At 40.1% G+C, this 19,033-nt stretch overlaps 1 protein-coding gene across 3 annotated transcripts in view; it reads right to left on the bottom strand.

Moving 5' to 3' along the window:
• Nucleotides 1–19,033, bottom strand: part of mcc (MCC regulator of WNT signaling pathway) — a 77,744-nt gene that overhangs the window by 3,095 nt on the left and 55,616 nt on the right. The window contains exons 12-18 of one of the 3 annotated variants that reach the window (XR_010007680.1): nucleotides 17,140–17,323; nucleotides 14,686–14,920; nucleotides 9,132–9,341; nucleotides 4,602–4,687; nucleotides 4,077–4,199; nucleotides 3,448–3,768; nucleotides 78–1,225 (exon numbers count right to left, since the gene is read on the bottom strand). Coding sequence is in view for 1 of the 3 variants with exons in the window: in XM_062989086.1 (XP_062845156.1) it covers nucleotides 3,588–3,768; nucleotides 4,077–4,199; nucleotides 4,602–4,687; nucleotides 9,132–9,341; nucleotides 14,686–14,920; nucleotides 17,140–17,323 (1,019 nt within the window). In the remaining 2 variants the exon portion in view is untranslated. Of the gene's footprint in view, nucleotides 1–77; nucleotides 1,226–2,089; nucleotides 3,769–4,076; nucleotides 4,200–4,601; nucleotides 4,688–9,131; nucleotides 9,342–14,685; nucleotides 14,921–17,139; nucleotides 17,324–19,033 lie in introns of those variants that run through there. The other 2 variants (XR_010007681.1, XM_062989086.1) reach the window with 2 other exon arrangements.

Consider the following 19,033-nt stretch of genomic DNA (forward strand, 5'->3'; position numbering starts at 1 on the left):
GCTGATGCATGTCGACCTGAAACGTACCTGTTGTGTAAAAGTAATAAACTTAAAGATAAGATGTAATGTCAGACCAGTCAGGTTTATTTACATTGATTTATTTATTTATTATATAAACAAATACATTCTGTATTAAAATAAAAAAGATTGCAAAGATTTGATTCAAAAACAGATCTGTGCAAATTACATACAGCTCCTGAACCCACCCCACGTCCCTCCAGCACATTGTTTAAACGGGTTTGCATGTAGTCTGAGCCTCAGAACTGAAGCAGTGAGCATTGCTTGAGTTTTAATGTGTTTAGAAAAACAACATTCTGATCCTGAACTCGTGTTACACAGACAGTGATGCAGACTGAGTCAACTCTCAGTCACATCGCTGTTCTACTGCTGTGTGTGTACTGGAACCACCTGCTGTAGCACATTTCCTCTATTAGTCACAAGCACATTCCAGCAGAATGGAACACTTCCCGGAGGTTCGTATCAGTGGCCCAGATCAAATCTCCAGACTCTTGTTTATTCGGCCCTTCATCTTCTCTATATTAGTAGGTTTATCAACTTTTCAGGAAGTCTACTTAAGATACAGATTTTGCAAGAGGAATTGCTTTAAAATAATGAACTGGATGTTCCATGAGTGAAACAAGCAGAGAACAAAAAAACCATAAGATCTTTAGGATTTAAAGACAAAAGTTTGGGTTTGATTGTTCTAACTATTATATTTGAAATTTGATGTCTGCTGTGCAAATTCAGTCTAGACTGGGCTCGTTTCTTTAGCTTTTGGATGTAACTGGTGATTGTTCAATGTTTAATAACTAAACAGATTAAAGCAAAATTGTCTCATTAGCAGCCTTGCATCTGTCGAAGGCTCCACAGGTCTGAAGTCTGGAGATTTGGATTGGAACAGTGACTCTTCTCATGTAACAGTAATACAACATGAATGGGTTCACCGTCACACATCTTATTAGACTTTTCAGCTGCTTATACAATATAGAAATATTTTAAATACTGTTCTGACCAAGAATCTGATCTTATTCAGTCTTTTCCTCATAATATTTTCAGACAAACACTTAAAAACAACTCTGTGTAAACAGTAACAGTTCTGAAGTGCAGCATCTTGGTTTCTGAGGGCGAGTCCACCAGGTTGTGGAAGCACAGCAGCCGTTGGGTATTTATAATCTTGCTGAAAATAAAAGTCTGTTGAAAGGCAAAGTGGTGATCCAGTCCAGCACTGTGGGAGGAAAGCAGTCCAGCAGTGTTCAGAGATATGTTTACATAAGAGAATTAGGACACCAGGATGTTCAGGTCAACATCTGTTTGAATCTAATGAGCTGATCTGTTATATCAGGCCTCATTTAAGCTGATATCTGTACTTTAATGACTGGATTATAGGTGATAATATAAAACAATTTCATCTCTGTCTTTATTTATTTATATAAGCGCTCTAATCATCTGCGTTCTGGAACTGGTGGTGTGATGATTAGCAGATTTGATCACTGGAAACTGAACAGCTTTCAAACTTGTGACTGCACTGAAGTGAACCAAATAAATGCTGTGTTTTCACTTAATAATAAAAATAACACTTACTGTGGCTGTGTGGATTTCACTATAAATGCTACATTTAAATCTTACGAATATTGTCCCGTCTCTATATCGCTTATTTTAATGTTAGCAGTTTTTCTATTATGCATGCATACAAAAATATAAGTAATTTTCCTATGAAATTTAAATGCCGGGATCATTCTAGCTGCATGACTGTGTGTAAGTGTGCACGTAAGTGCTTTCAATGAAGCAGCAGTTGCATGTGTTCCTTGTTTGGACCTGGAGGACTATAAGATGAGTCCACTAAGAGCGAGAACAGTAACTTAAAAGGCTGTGAATAATTATGCTTCTTAAAGTAAACACGTTGAGTAAATTTTCTGTGTTTGGAGATGCAACACAGAGTCTTTTTATCAGCGCTGCTTAGCAAGCAACACAAAATCTTCAAAGTGTTTTAAAAAATCTCTCTGACAACTGCATAACAATAAAGAGATTAAAATGTTAATAATGTGTATGTGATGGTACATTTCGTGTGGATGTAAAGCCAAAACACAGATAAAAACAAACCTTGTTTTAATATTCATCTCTGAGTGGGCGGTGCCATCATACATTAACGTTTAGAACAGAATCCATCAGATCTTTAGTAAATCAATCATTGTGAGTGTTCCTATGAGCTTAAATATCCCAAAATATCAAATTCTGGGATTTCAGTCAGTTTTGGTTAGTTGGTGTTAGTTTTAGTCTGTAATCCTGCCACATCCTGGTATGGTCCTGGTATCACCACTGTACTGCATGTCTTATCTTATCTGCACTGTCCCGATGCCTTGCAGCACACTGCATACCCGAATTAAGAAAGGAAACGCAGGGCAGCCGTCTTGCACACACGTTCACTTAGTTAACAGCAGGTTTGATCCTGGCCTTTCGGAGCTTTTTTTCTCATTAAAAATTCAAACCTGCATAAACAATTTAAATTATGAGACTATTCGAGTTCTCACTAACAGCATCCGATCTAGAATATCACATGGATTTGAGCCACATTATAGAGTGCATGTATATGTTAACTGGATTGCTTTGCATGTAAGGAAACGTAACTAGTTTAAGGAAAGCTTGGACTCCCAAACTACTTTACTAAACAGTATGTAAACTAATTAAACACACAATTGCTGCGGTATCTGTTTGACCTAGTGTTTAGGAATGTGTACGGCTGTTTGAGAAACTTCTCTTTAACTCTTGACAATGCACTACGGCTTACTACAGAAACTTAAATAAGGATTCACCAGTACAGAGCTGCAGTCAATAAATTACAGCGTTTATAAAATATAGAACTGTAGATGTTTGTGATATTCTGTTTACTGTTTTGCGATGATGCTCTGCTACTCGTTTTGGGTAATAAAATATTCATAAGATACTTGATTTAAAACGTAATAACATGGCCACCTCACTCTACGAGATGCTTTTACTTCTCTCAATAATCGAAATTCTCTCAGCAGCAGACTGACATGACTACAAGTGCTTGTTAACCTGATGATCAGATCATTGTAAAAAATCTGATAACAATACTGCTCAACAATGGAAAACTTCTTACAGGTGAAACTGAGAAACTGGCTTTAAATTGTACGTCTCCAGCCTAGTGTAGACGTTTATTCGGTGGTGTCCAAATCCCAGCATGTTTAAACATGGACATGGTTAATATGGCTGCTGCTGTTGCCCTCAGCGTGTACATTTATAATATTTGCGTAAAAAATCTCCTGAAAGTTTTTGGCATTTCACAGAACTGAAAATCTGCAGTTAAATACTGTAGAACACTGAACAAATTGGAAGTTTTATGATTAATAACACTAATACGACTCTGTAACGTCTCTATGCATTTAAATCAGCATTTCTGCTGCAGTGTATGTGCCCTGATGGACTCACAGCTCTTGCTGAACGTGTGATGGGTGACACTCCAGCGTTCTAGATCTCCGTACTGTCGGAGTATCAGAAAGATCCAGCTTGTGGTGAGTGAGCATCTCGGCCCTCCACGGACAGACGAGCGCGTCTGTGTGTTGTGTGTATCAGAGAGACGTCTCGTTGGTATGTGGTTGTGACGTCTCCTCTTCCAGCAGGGAGATTCGCTGTTTGAGCATGCGCACCTGGGTCTCGTGTCTCTCCACCATGGCCATCATCTGAGACTCCAGCTTCTTTAGTTTGTTCTGATGCTTCTTCTTAGCCTTCTCGTACGCTGCCACCAGGTTACTGCCAACACAGGGGATTGTTAGGGCTCTACTGAACTCACAGGAAAATGTGCTTAATTTCACGAACCTTGTTTTTCAAAAATCACAGATTTCACAGATTTTTAAAGAAAAGTGTCACATTTCATGCCAGTCATTAAATTACACACATAAACTGAAAGATAGAATAAACAGAAGCTACGATACACAGCGTAGTTTATCTTAATGGTTGAATATAAACTTAAACATCCGTCTCAAAGACAAATATCTCGTCCGTGTTTTGACAACCCGGACGATGAAGAAGCAGGACCTGGGTGTATGTACTGCTGTTACCTGTTGGCTCGTTTAAGGTCGTTGACAAACTCCGCTGACTGTTGATGACGAACCTCACTGCTCTTGGTGAGTCTTTCCAGTGCAGCCACCAGATCCTGCACTCGCCCCTTCAGCTTCTTCTCCCTGTCATCATACACACAGCCACATTATTTAGCATCACACTGCTAACCACAAGCACTGGTGTTTTCATCTAAAAGGTTCTTAATGAATGTACTGCTGTGGTATAGGTGGTTAAGGTACTGGACAGGTAATCAAAAGGTTGCTTGTTTAAGCCTTACCCTTACCTAGTTTTCACTTTTGGGCTTTTAAGCAATTGCTTGCACCATGAAATTTTTGCTTGAATATTAATTACACTTCAGTCAAGTGTCCAAATGTATCTGGTGTTAACAGTTTTGTGGGAATTGTTATTAAAAGTTATAATGAAGTTGGTCAACAACTGAAGATCAATAATTAGATTTAACATCACGTAGAATCTTGAGTAAAATGCAATATGGTGTGTGTGTGTGTGTGTGTGTGTGTGTGTACCTGCGGAGGGCGCTGGTGAGCTCTGCTGCCAGGTCACTGTCACTGAGACTCCTCAGTTCTGACGCATTAATGCCAGAATCAGAGTCCTACAGACAACAAATACAAACATCAGGGTGGTTAGTACTGGATTATGTTTACAGATGCAATTGGAAATATCACCCCCCCCCCCCCCCCCTACATTAAAAGGTTTTAATGATGATGTGTAAGAACTGAATGAAACTATACATGAAGTCTCAGTAAACAGAGAAATATTTTTATTGAAGCAATGTCATGATTATAAGTTACCATTAGTTTGAGTTTAAGTAAAAACCATCTAGTTCTCTAGACTAATGTCCATGTTTACCATTATTTAACCCCCAGTCTTAGTACTTCTAAGGTGGAACATCCTTTTGCCCTGATATCTTCTAATATGTGATTTCTTCACCCATTCTCCTCATGCAAAGGCTCACTGAGGTTTGATGCTTTTAGGCTGATTGTAAACCAGGACTGACTTTGAACCAAGCTTTAGGTCAGTGATGATGTGGAAACTGGAAATCTTGACTGTGTGACTGGCATCATGAATACACAAAAATATCAGGGCATTCTGAGGAGGAATATTATGCACTTTGTGGTTCAATTGAACCTTGGTAATAACTGGACCCTCCAGCAATACAATGATCACAGTGATCCATGCCATCAGTGCTTTGCTACAGAAATCTTAACTATGTGACAGCTCCAACCTTGTGGTTCCACTCGGACATTAACTGCCTCGCAGAACTCTGAAGGAAAATCCGAATTCCTTCTGCCGTGTTCCAGACGACCCTTCCTGTGCATCCTGGAGCCGTCTACGCAGTCCTTGGCTGTTAAGTCATCTTCATATGGGTGCCACCGACACGTTTGTCCCAGCCTTCGTCATTTCATCCTGTCAGTCCTTCTCGGTAACATGTTTTCTCTTTGTTACCCTGATGATGTTGCTGGACTTTCTGTAACACTTTCTGAAGGTTTTTGGCATTTCACAGAACTGAAAATCTGCAAATCTGCAGTTAAATACTGTAGAACACTGAATAAATTGGAAGTTTTATTATTAATAACAATAATAAGACTCTTTAACGTCTCTAACGTCTCTGAAGGCCAATCCAAATCCCTTCTGGCGTGTTCCAGACGACCCTTCCTGTGCATCCTGGAGCTGTCTACGCAGTCCTTGGTTGTTAAGTCATCTTCATATGGGTGCCACTGATATGGGTTTGTCCCAGCCTTTGTCATTTCAACCTGTCAGTCCTTTGCAGTAAAATTTTTTCTCTTTGTTATCCTGATGATGTTGATGTTGCTGGACTTTCTGTAACAGTCAGGCAGGTTTGCTGCTGCGCCACAATTTAGTTACAGATTAAAGCCACTAGGTGGCAGCTGTCACATAGTTACGATTTCTGCAGCAAACACTGATGGGTGGATGTAGTGGCTGACTGGTCAGTTTTTCCAGCAGAGAGGACACACAATCTTACACACACCCACACAGAGTTCATTATCAGGTTTAATCTATAGTGCACCCCCCTCTCTCTGTAGGATAAATGGGTTTAGTTAGAGAAGGTGACAGGGATAAATGATGTGATGCACTTAAGAAAAGAGCAGACAGGTGAGTAGAACAGAAAGCACTAACTCACTACAATATAAACGTTATACACTAACCACTTACAACATGCACATTTTACCGAAGCAAAAGCTGATTCTCACATTCTGCATGAGTGTTTTTGGCTGTGAATGTTTGGCTTGCCAGGTCACTTCCTGTGTGGTCAGCAAGCCTGTGGTGTGTGTAACAAGATACAAAGGCAGGAGATAACCCAGATGTACGTGTGTTTGTAGTGTATGAGTGCAAACTGAAATCGTTTAGGTCAGTGTAACCATGATAAAGTTTTAGTGAAATTTTGAATGGCATGCTATGTTACGTGTATATAAAGCTGTACACATTACATTCATTTCCTCCTAAAGTTTGTAGTTTGTTAACTACATATTTATTATTCTAAAAGCTAAAAGCATGGAGCCACTCAGGGTTTGAATCCTACTGTTTTACAGTATGGGCACAGTTCCTATTGTGCAATACCTACAATCAGGGACTATCCAGTTCTTGCTCAGGACACTAGGGAAGTTATGCAACATCAATGACAATATGACCATAGACTAGAGACAACCAGATGATGATGATAGAAATAATGAGAAAAAGATGGTTAATAAGCTGTATCATGTCTGTGTCTGTTGGGAAGAACAGACGATGAAAAAAAGAAGAGACGAGAGGTCATGAAGCATTTCACTGCAGGTCAAAGCTTTATCTTCTACAGCCTGATAACATCAGAGTGCCAGCTCTTGCAAAATCAATTACTTCGTGTCACCCACCACACACACACACACACACACACACACACACACACACACACACAACAGATTCTCTTTTAAAGATTTATCATGCAGACACCTTCAGAAATGTGAAAATTATAAAACAGCAGGGTTTCCAGCACCAGCAGCGTAAAGAAGCCGGAGCCGCCTGCACTCAGCAGGACGCTGCAATAGTAAAAATCAGGTGGAAATGATACTGGTACAAAATGTCTGTGGTTAAAAGACTTACATTTAATATTGTAAGTTTTTTTGGTTGTAAAATGTATTTATATATGGCTGTGAAGAAAGGCTGTTCCAGCTGCTTTATGAGCCATCATGAAATACAGTACAGCTCAGCCCAGGTAAATGTGCTTTCTTATATATAGTATATACTGTATATATATATATGTGGAACCCAGATCACAGCTATCTGTGTAAAAACATGCTCATTTTATTTTTGTCTAATTTGTTTTAAAAAGCTGTTTTTTTATTAATCCGTGCCCACATTTGCTATAAAGATGCTCAAATCTCAGTGGTGCCATCAGCTGGCCGGGCATCACTGCAGACATAATTGGCTATGTCTGAGAAAGGGAGGGGTGGTGGGGGACAGCCTAGCTGTTAAGAGGTACATTTGTCAGTGCATTTTCAAAACAAGGAGGGTTGCGTCAGGAAGGGGATCCAGTAAAAACTGTGCCAAATCAGGTATGTATGAATGACCAGAATGATCTGCTGTGCGACCCATGAATACTGTCAAAGAAAGTGGGCCAACCACAGACCTTCTCTATCACAAAAATATATCTATAAAAACCTGTTCCGCAATTAGAAGATCAAATTACAGGACAATTACAAAATTAACAAAGGTAACTAGATAGCGCATTTGTGTGTTTCAGTGCTATTTAAAACTCGAACTTTATTTAACATATTTTACTGGTAGGTTCCAGTAAAGAAGTGCTGTCCGTGTCCTCCAAATCTATCAGTATCATTAAATGCAGTGTGGCAAAAATGTACATCTGTCCGAGTGGTGGTGACGTGGCCTCAGTACCCTCTCAGTCTCACTGATGAAGGTCTGGTCTTTTTATATTTTGTAATACAGAATCACACTGCACTGCACCACAACGCCTTTCAATTTTTTGTAATGGATCACTGATCCACTGTTTCAAATCTAACTCTCAGACTTTTAGATCACATATAAAGAATTACACCCCTAAATCATTTTAAATCCATCACAGCTTAAACAGAGAAGCTGATAAAAAACGGGACGATACCGAGAGAAGAAAACTGACCTGCGGCTGACAGAAGCAGATGCTGTCATGCAGGAGCTGAACCAGCTACCACTTCAATAATTCACTACACTGGGTCACACATGGTCAGCTGTGTGTGTGTGTGTGTGTGTGTGTGTGTTGCAGTAAATGAGAGGACAGATCCAGTCAGACAGGATGAAAGCAGTGCATTTTTGAAGTGCATTCTGATGCGTAACTGTATAATGCTGCTGATATGATAGAACAGTAAACCCAGAAGCAAACGATAAGAGAGTGGAAAACACAGCACAGCCAAAGACAAGGACGCCATGCTAATTAAAAATGTAACACCATATTTACCAAGAGACGTGCTCATTACGGATATTTCAGTAATCATTTCCGCTGATGGGCACAGCGAGTTCAGCAGGTGATCTACTACTGAACAATGTGCAAATACAACAGCCCACATCCGCATCGACTGATCGGTGTGCATTAAAACTGAAGGTACTTGTAATTTTGGCTTTCTGGTCACTACTGATCTCTTTAAAAAATCATAAAAATGAACAGGATTTGCTAGGTCGATGCTGACTGCGACCCTGACCAGGATAAAGAAGTGGTAAAACATACAAATGAAACAAAATGATTTAATAAGCAAAATTTTTACAAAATAATTTGATCTGGGATGAAAATTCTTTGGTTACTGTAGTCAAAAATACACTTATGGCCAGAAGTATTTAGACACCTGACCATAAGCATATGGAACTAGGCATTTCAAAAACAAATGCTATTAAAATAGTGACCACTATGTGACCTCTTCAGCTATAACAACAGACAATCTTCTGAAAAGACTTCTTACAAGTATGTCTGTGGGAATTTGTATAGCTTTGTATTACTTGAACCTTATATATATATGTGTGTGTGTGTGTGTGTGTGTGTGTGTGTGTGTGACCTTGCTGCTCTTGTCTTTGGCACCGCTGCTCCCTGTGGAGCTAAATGACCTCCTGCGCTGCTCCTGCTGCTCCTCCACCTCACACTTCAGGTGCTCGATGTGTACCAGGTACGCCTGCTCCTGCGCCTCACGAGTGCTCAGCTTTAACTCCACCGCTTTCTTCTCCTTCTCTAACAGGTACAGCTGAGCCTTTAGCTCCGCCATTTCCTCCTGTTCACACACACAAATGTTGGACAGTCAATATTGATTATGCTTGTTACTGCTGGATGGGCTGGATTGAGTATGTCAGAAAATCTTGATCTTCTTGGATTTCCACAGACAAAAGTGTCTGAAGTTCAAACTGAAAGAATGTGGTAAAAAAAAAAAGAAAAGAAAAAAACATCCGGTGAGCAGCAGTTCTACAGCTAGAATTACCTTGGTAATGAGCTAAAAAAAAAAGGCTACAGAAACCCAAATACCCACCCTCACAACTACGATGAGCAAAAAATATTTTAGAACACATGACTTTAAATCCTAAGGCCATCGGGTTCCACTCCTGTCAGCTCAAAACAGGAATCTGAGGCTACCATGGACTACAAGTTATACTCTACTCATTTAACAGAATTTGGCAACAGGTGCAAAAATCTTCGCTGAACATTTAAATCAGACCAAAAACAGAGCTGTGCCCCACAGTCATTTATAATCCTCAGGGACATTCCAATCCATGTCTGGGTCAATATCACCCAAGACGCTTGTATGGGTGGGGCGAGAAATAGTGCAGACCATCGATTGGTCATATGCAAGAATCTCGCCTGGAGTGAGACAAGCTCCAGATTTCAAACCCAGCTACAATCGATTTTATTTACTTGACTAGTGCAACAGAGCTTTTAGAAAGTTTAGTGTTAGATAGATAGATAGATAGATAGATAGATAGATAGATAGATAGATAGATAGATAGATAGATAGATAGATAGATAGATAGATAGATACATAGATAGATAGATAGATAGATAGATAGATAGATAGATAGACAGATATATAGGTAGATAGATAGATAGATAGATAGATAGATAGATAGATAGATAGATAGATAGATAGATAGATAGATAGATAGACAGATCCATAGATAGATAGATAGATAGATAGATAGATAGATAGATAGATAGATAGATAGATAGATAGATAGATAGATAGATAGACAGATATATAGGTAGATAGATAGATAGATAGATAGATAGATAGATAGATAGATAGATAGACAGATCCATAGATAGATAGATAGATAGATAGATAGATAGATAGATAGACAGATCCATAGATAGATAGATAGATAGATACATAGATAGACAGATACATAGATAGATAGATAGATAGATAGATAGATAGATAGATAGACAGATACATAGATAGATAGATAGATAGATAGATAGATAGATAGACAGATACATAGATAGATAGATAGATAGATAGATAGATAGATAGATAGATAGATAGATAGACAGATACATAGATAGATAGATAGACAGATACATAGATAGATAGATAGATAGATAGATAGATAGACAGATACATAGATAGATAGATAGATAGATAGATAGATAGATAGATAGATAGACAGACAGACAGACAGACAGATAGATACAGTGCCTTGCAAAAGTATTCAGCCCCCTTGAACTTTTCAACCTTTTGCCACATTTCAGGCTTCAAACATAACGATATGAAATTGTAATTTTTTGTGAAGAATCAACAACAAGTGGGACACAATCGTGAAGTAGAACGAAATTTATTGGATATTTTAAACTTTTTTTAGAAATAAAAAACTAAAAAGTGGGGCGTGCAATATTATTCAGCCCCTTTACTTTCAGTGCAGCAAACTCACTCCAGAAGTTCAGTGAGGATCTCTGAATGATCCAATGTTACCTAAATGACTGATGGTGATAAATAGAATCCACCTGTGTGTAATCAAGTCTCCGTATAAATGCACCTGCTCTGTGACAGTCTCAGAGTTCTGTTTAAAGCGCAGAGAGCATCATGAAGACCAAGGAACACACCAGGCAGGTCCGAGATACTGTTGTGGAGAAGTTTAAAGCCGGATTTGGATACAAAAAGATTTCCCAAGCTTTAAACATCTCAAGGAGCACTGTGCAAGCGATCATATTGAAATGGAAGGAGTATCAGACCACTGCAAATCTACCAAGACCCGGCCGTCCCTCTAAACTTTCAGCTCAAACAAGGAGAAGACTGATCAGAGATGCAGCCAAGAGGCCCATGATCACTCTGAATGAACTGCAGAGATCTACAGCTGAGGTGGGAGACTCTGTCCATAGGACACAATCAGTCGTACACTGCACAAATCTGGCCTTTATGGAAGAGTGGCAAGAAGAAAGCCATTTCTCAAAGATATCTATAAAAAGTCACCTGGGAGACACACCAAACATGTGGAAGAAGGTGCTCTGGTCAGATGAAACCAAAATCGAACTTTTTGGCCACAATGCAAAACGTTATGTTTGGCGTAAAAGCAACACAGCTCATCACCCTGAACACACCATCCCCACTGTCAAACATGGTGGTGGCAGCATCATGGTTTGGGCCTGCTTTTCTTCAGCAGGGACAGGGAAGATGGTTAAAATTGATGGGAAGATGGATGGAGCCAAATACAGGACCATTCTGGAAGAAAACCTGTTGCAGTCTGCAAAAGACCTGAGACTGGGACGGAGATTTATCTTCCAACAAGACAATGATCCAAAACATAAAGCAAAATCTACAATGGAATGGTTCACAAATAAACGTATCCAGGTGTTAGAATGGCCAAGTCAAAGTCCAGACCTGAATCCCATCGAGAATCTGTGGAAAGAGCTGAAAACTGCTGTTCACAAACGCTCTCCATCCAACCTCACTGAGCTCGAGCTGTTTTGCAAGGAAGAATGGGCAAAAATTTCTGTCTCTCGATGTGCAAAACTGATAGAGACATACCCCAAGCGACTTGCAGCTGTAATCGCAGCAAAAGGTGGCGCTACAAAGTATTAACGCAAGGGGGCTGAATAATATTGCACGCCCCACTTTTCAGTTTTTTATTTCTAAAAAAAGTTTAAAATATCCAATAAATTTCGTTCTACTTCACGATTGTGTCCCACTTGTTGTTGATTCTTCACAAAAAATTACAATTTCATATCGTTATGTTTGAAGCCTGAAATGTGGCAAAAGGTTGAAAAGTTCAAGGGGGCTGAATACTTTTGCAAAGCACTGTAGATAGATAGATAGATAGATAGATAGATAGATAGATAGATAGATAGATACATAGATAGATAGATAGATAGATAGATAGATACATAGATAGATACATAGATAGATAGATAGATAGATAGATAGATAGATACATAGATAGATACATAGATAGATAGATAGATAGATAGATAGATACATAGATAGATACATAGATAGATAGATAGATAGATAGATAGATAGATAGATACATAGATAGATAGATAGATAGATAGATAGATAGATAGATAGATAGATAGATAGATAGATAGATAGATAGATAGATAGACAGATAGATAGACTGCTATTTACAGGATTTGCTCCCAGTGTCTCATATATAGTCCTACTATGGGTACCCCTATGCTATCAGAAACAGACAATAACATGTTAGGTTTAGACCAGATCGTTCTGGATTCGGATGCGGATGGTTTTGTACTATACACTACAAAAAAGTGGAAGAGGCATAGCTTGTATAGCTCTGACATCATCATTCCAAAGATCATGGTAAAACCTCTGCTTCTTTTCAACCCATAAGCTGCCATAGAAACCCAAAAACATGACATCTAAACAGGAAATTAGCTTTTTTTTCTAAATCCAAGAGGTTTCTGAGCTTTTATTTTAGCCAGATTTCCTTTCGGGAGTCTTTTATGTATTAAGCACAGTTCGAATTGAGAGCATTTTTACAGCTTTACCATGCTGTGCGTACACACACACACATGCACCATGCTCACGTGCAGGTGACCATTACTGTAAAAGCATCATAAGAAATTTGTAGCTCTAATACACTTGAGCCTTTCTATTAAGCACCCCCCACACACACACACACACAGGTCTCCTGCCAGAAGACTTTACTGACTCAAGATTACACTTTCAGCACGACCCACTCATGTGTAGCTGTATTACTAATAAAAACTGATATATGATCAGGGATGCAGTGTAGCATGTGCTCATGGTAAACTGGAAATGTGATCTAAATCTGCTCTAGAGAGAGATTTCCACTGCTGAATTGCTTTACTGAACCCTCCTTTTAACATCTATTGTAACTAGAAACAAGACAACCTAAGGACCCTACCCTATTTTTAACTGGGCTTGGGACCAGCACTGAGAGCGCACTGATAACTGCACCTCCCAATGGCTAGGCTGTCCTAATCGCATTCCTAGCACCACTGGGATTCGAACCCTGGATCCCAGCAGTAGTGGGCATTTTTTTTTTAAGAATAGAATGCCTTTATTTGTCGTATATACATATACAGGTGTGCAGTACAACGAAATTCTTTCTTCGCATAGCCCAGCTTGTTTGGAAGCTGGGGTCAGAGTGCTGGGTAAGCTATTGTATGGTGCCCCTGGAGCAGAGAGGGTTAAGGGCCTTGATCAAGAGCCCAACAGTGGCCACATGGCAATGCTGGGATTCAAACTCTTAACCTTTTAGTTGATAGCCCAAAGCCCTACCCACTAGTCTACCACTGTCCCTGAAACTATTCTGTGCATAAACATACCCAGTCTGTCACTCATTAAGGTTGTGTGCTGCACCAGTTGAACCAGTTAAAGTTGGCACATCAGTTTGTGGTGTTGTGAAGTTTGTCTGGTCCTCTGTGTGATATTTACATTAAAGGACACAAGCAAGCAAGAAATTCTAAATAACTGAGGGCGGCCGACTTCAAAGGCGGCCAGAGGCGTCTGCCAAGGATGAAACCACAAGCCAAACTCATCAACAGGCAAATGAAAAACAGCTTCCTCAGGGCTCAGATTATACAACTTCTAACCAAGTTCAAAAACCCAAATATTCAGCCTCTTCTCCTTTCAAAAACTGCAAGAGTCAACACATTTCAGTAAACATGCTCAAACTCAAACTAAAGAGAGGATGAAGGACACAAATCTAGCCTGGGAAAACTGATGCTGAACCTCTCAGACGTCTGAAAGAGATTTCAAATCGCTCTTAACACTATTTTGTAGTTTCTCCAGTGGTATTACATGGCTGCTGGACCACTCAGTATTTAATGATGGTAGAGAAAATACATATTAAAATAATTAAAAGTAATCTAACACTTGAATAATCTCAGCTGGCAGCCATATTTCATCAAATTACTTTGCAAGTTCTTACATGCTACAGAGTCAGACAGCTAAATGCAGAACCAAGCCTCCAGCTAAAGAAGACATTCTAATTATGGCTGAAGCTTTCAAGATGATGCTTTTGCAGATAGGCACCCGAAGATTTGAGGAAATGCCAGGCTGAACTGATAAACTGTAGCGGGCGAGATTGAGCACGCTTCTGTACCAGCCTGTAGAGACTCAGCTGTCAGCGACCTGATTTTACCTTCATGGCCATGAGCTCCTGCATGAGGACGGCGTTCTCCAGGTCGAGTCTGTGCGAGTCCACGCGGGGTTTAACGTCGTAGCTCAGCGGGTCGACGTGCACGCTCTCCAGCTCCAGCATGGTCAGTTTGACGGCCGCCCGGTCGTTCTTCAGCTGCTGGATGTAGTCCTTCAGACGCTGCTCGTCTTCTTTAGAGAAGTCGGTGTCACAGCTGCTGGCTGTCGAGCTGGTCGTACTGCGCGAGCCACACAGACCAACAACTGCTATCAAAACTCTGAGTGTTGTTCAATAAAACTCTAAATGACTATAAATACAATCCATATTTACCATTAATAATAATATAATAATAATAACGGGTAACACAGCAATACATTACTGCTGGGGTCTAGGGTTTGAATCCCCAGCGGTGCTATCGTCTACATACGGACATGATTAACTATGTTTGTTGGGGGTGCTGAGGCCACGTGATGGATTGGCATCTTCTCCGGGTGTGTTTCCGTGGGAAACTAGACTCACCGCAACCCTGGCCAGGATAAAGCAGTGGTAAAACATGAAAATGAAATGAAAACAATAACCTCAGGTTGACTAGATTTTGGATTAGGAGCAATCTGACCAAACATACACAACACACTGTCAGATCCAGTGATGATCCATTGATGATTCATGAAAGGACCACTTTTGTTACTTAGCAACCATGGATAAGAGGAGTAATACAGGCATGGTGAAAAATGTTTTCAGGAAAAAGAAGTACCTGTCATCTATAAGTTATCACGGCTGTGAAAATTGCATCATGGATCGCAAAATGCGTCTTTTCCCATGTAACATTCTCAATCAGTATCCAATCATGGAAATTTGCTGTGAAATTCAAACATTAAGGATTGTGTTTAGCAATTTAACCTTTTTCTTTTGTGTAGCGTCAAGTGCCTCATGTTTACTGGCGTCCTAGCAATCCTACGACAATTTAGTTAGTAATCGGTTAGTCAAAATGTTCATATGTTCAAATGTTTGTAACTGAGGTCAGGTAACTGAGTTTGGAAAACTAACAACCAATTCTGTGGAAGCCTGGCATCGTCGCTGGATGTGCTGTATTGAGTATTGTAGCTTCCATTTATCCTATCATTCAATTTATGAATGTTATTTAATGACTGCCATGAAATGTGGCTCTTTTCTTTAAAAATCCATGAAATCTGTGATTTTTAAAAACATTTAAGAAATTTCCCCATGAATGTAGTAGGGTCCTAGTTAACGGTATACACACCCACCTCTAAACTCTGTACTTAGTCTCAGTATGAATACAGATGTGCCACACTGAGATTATTTACACTCACACACAGCACCATGTGGAGGGCTGAGGCAGAACAAATTACCCAAAATGAGTCTCCTAACGATCGCAGTAATTACACTGACAATTCTCATTATCTCTCCCCTGATATAAACCAGTCCTGTCACATGTCTGAGCTTTCTTCAGGTCAGTATCTAGAGAGCTGAAAATTCATCAGCCACTCGATGGGTCAGTTTAGCACCATGCAAACTACATGCATAATTTAAATCAGCACACATTTCCTCAAGTCCTGTCTTGAAATAGATTGTACAGATTTGCTTTTAGTGATTTTGAAGTTTATTTTACCCCCACAGTTGGATGGTTAAAGTGAGAAAAGAACATTTCCAAGGACTACTGTTTTTAATAAGCAAATAGTAGCATTTTAGCATCTCAGAATCTACATGCCAACAAATTATTTTGAGTTTCCAGAACCCTTCAAGAAAAAAACTAGAACTTTTTGGCACTACATTTGGCATAAAAAGAAACCGCCAAGAACCCATGTTAGATGATCTATCACGCTTTCAAGGATCGAATGGAATTTTCCTCGTGTTATTATATTTTCTTCTTTGTGGTCAAATAAATGTAACTGTACATGACTATAAAGAATCTGGATAGAAATTGTTGGCGTAGAATAATGTCTCTATTGCCTCCTCAGATACTGTAATAGAATCTATTGCCAAAATACTAAGCCTCCTGTGTGTGTGTGTGTGTGTGTGTGGGTTGCACTCCAGTGGAGCAGCAGTAATAAGAGCATCCTCTTCATCTCTCAGGTTATTGCAATGCATTTTCATTGTGCAGAATTCATTAGCATTTCATGAGCATCGCTGAATCATGTTAGCGGTTTGATTTAGCATGCCCAGGTCTACTGTTCACACATGCACACACACACACACACACAAAAACCTATTAGCTTTCATCCTGCTAATAACGCTACTGGCAAAACTATTGCTTTAGGAAGAGAGATGCAACTCAGAAGTGATGCTGAAGTCTGACAGGTATAGGACATCGTTTATCCGTTTAGAGATACCGACTACCAGAGTACCCAGAGGAAACCCAACTAGCTTCATGAAGAACATGCAAAATTCCTGTGACAATGACTAAAGGAAAAGATCCAAACACACACACAGCTGTACCTAGTGTGGCTGTTGGAGGACAGGCTCTCCCAGGGCTGTACGCTGCATCCACCGACGGAGAACGCTGCTCCACAGCTGCCGTCCAGTCGAGCCAGTAGATCTTTGGCTGCGTTCTCTGCCGTCTTCCTGCAGTCATGAGCTCTCTTCAGAACCTGGGTAATGCTCTCCTCACCACCCTGCTCTCCTACCAGACACACAAACATGCCAATGTTAAAATACAGTGAAACAGAACAGTGCAGCTCAAAGCATTTCATTTATTTTAAGACCTCCAGACACAAAGCAGATGCAATTAAAAAGTAACATATTTACAATGTGGATATTGTCCAGAGCTTCACTGCAGGAGAATAGTATTTATTTTATTATTATATTTTATTTATTTAGTAGAATTACCTACTATTACCAAGCAACAAGTATAAAGAATTACATTTGGTTACATTCCTTCACATTTCATTATACTACACCTAATACTATTAAATTAATGTTTGTTTTTATTATTAATCTATAATGCATTCATAAAGGACACTTTCACTAGGACTGACAGGTATAAAGGACACGCCTCTTTCACTGGGACTGACAGGTATAAAGGACACGCCTCTTTCATTAGGACTGACAGGTATAAAGGACACGCCTCTTTCACTGGGACTGACAGGTATAAAGGACACGCCTCTTTCATTAGGACTGACAGGTATAAAGGACACGCCTCTATCATTAGGACTGAGAGGTATAAAGGACACGCCTCTTTCATTAGGACTGACAGGTATAAAGGACACGCCTCTTTCACTGGGACTGACAGGTTTTACTGAGACTGACAGGTATAAAGGACACGCCTCTTTCATTAGGACTGACAGATATAAAGGACACGCCTCTATCATTAGGACTGACAGGTATAAAGGACACGCCTCTTTCACTGGGACTGACAGGTTTTACTGAGACTGACAGGTATAAAGGACACGCCTCTATCATTAGGACTGACAGGTATAAAGGACACGCCTCTTTCATTAGGACTGACAGGTATAAAGGACACGCCTCTATCATTAGGACTGACAGGTATAAAGGACACGCCTCTTTCATTAGGACTGACAGGTATAAAGGACACGCCTCTTTCACTGGGACTGACAGGTTTTACTGAGACTGACAGGTATAAAGGACACGCCTCTTTCATTAGGACTGACAGGTATAAAGGACACGCCTCTTTCATTAGGACTGACAGGTATAAAGGACACGCCTCTATCATTAGGACTGACAGGTATAAAGGACACGCCTCTTTCACTGGGACTGACAGGTTTTACTGAGACTGACAGGTATAAAGGACACGCCTCTTTCATTAGGACTGACAGGTATAAAGGACACGCCTCTTTCATTAGGACTGACAGGTATAAAGGACACGCCCTTTTCACTGGGACTGACAGGTATAAAGGACACGCCTCTTTCACTGGTGCTGACAGGTTTCACTGGTACTTACAGGTTTCACTGGGACTGACAGGTATAAAGGACACGCCTCTTTCACTGGGACTGACAGGTATAAAGGACACGCCTCTTTCATTAGGACTGACAGGTATAAAGGACACGCCTCTTTCACTGGGACTGACAGGTATAAAGGACACGCCTCTTTCATTAGGACTGACAGGTATAAAGGACACGCCTCTATCATTAGGACTGAGAGGTATAAAGGACACGCCTCTTTCATTAGGACTGACAGGTATAAAGGACACGCCTCTTTCACTGGGACTGACAGGTTTTACTGAGACTGACAGGTATAAAGGACACGCCTCTTTCATTAGGACTGACAGATATAAAGGACACGCCTCTATCATTAGGACTGACAGGTATAAAGGACACGCCTCTTTCACTGGGACTGACAGGTTTTACTGAGACTGACAGGTATAAAGGACAC

Source organism: Trichomycterus rosablanca, chromosome 26 (assembly GCF_030014385.1).
Source record: "Trichomycterus rosablanca isolate fTriRos1 chromosome 26, fTriRos1.hap1, whole genome shotgun sequence".
In the NCBI taxonomy this organism is placed as follows: Eukaryota; Metazoa; Chordata; class Actinopteri; order Siluriformes; family Trichomycteridae; genus Trichomycterus; species Trichomycterus rosablanca.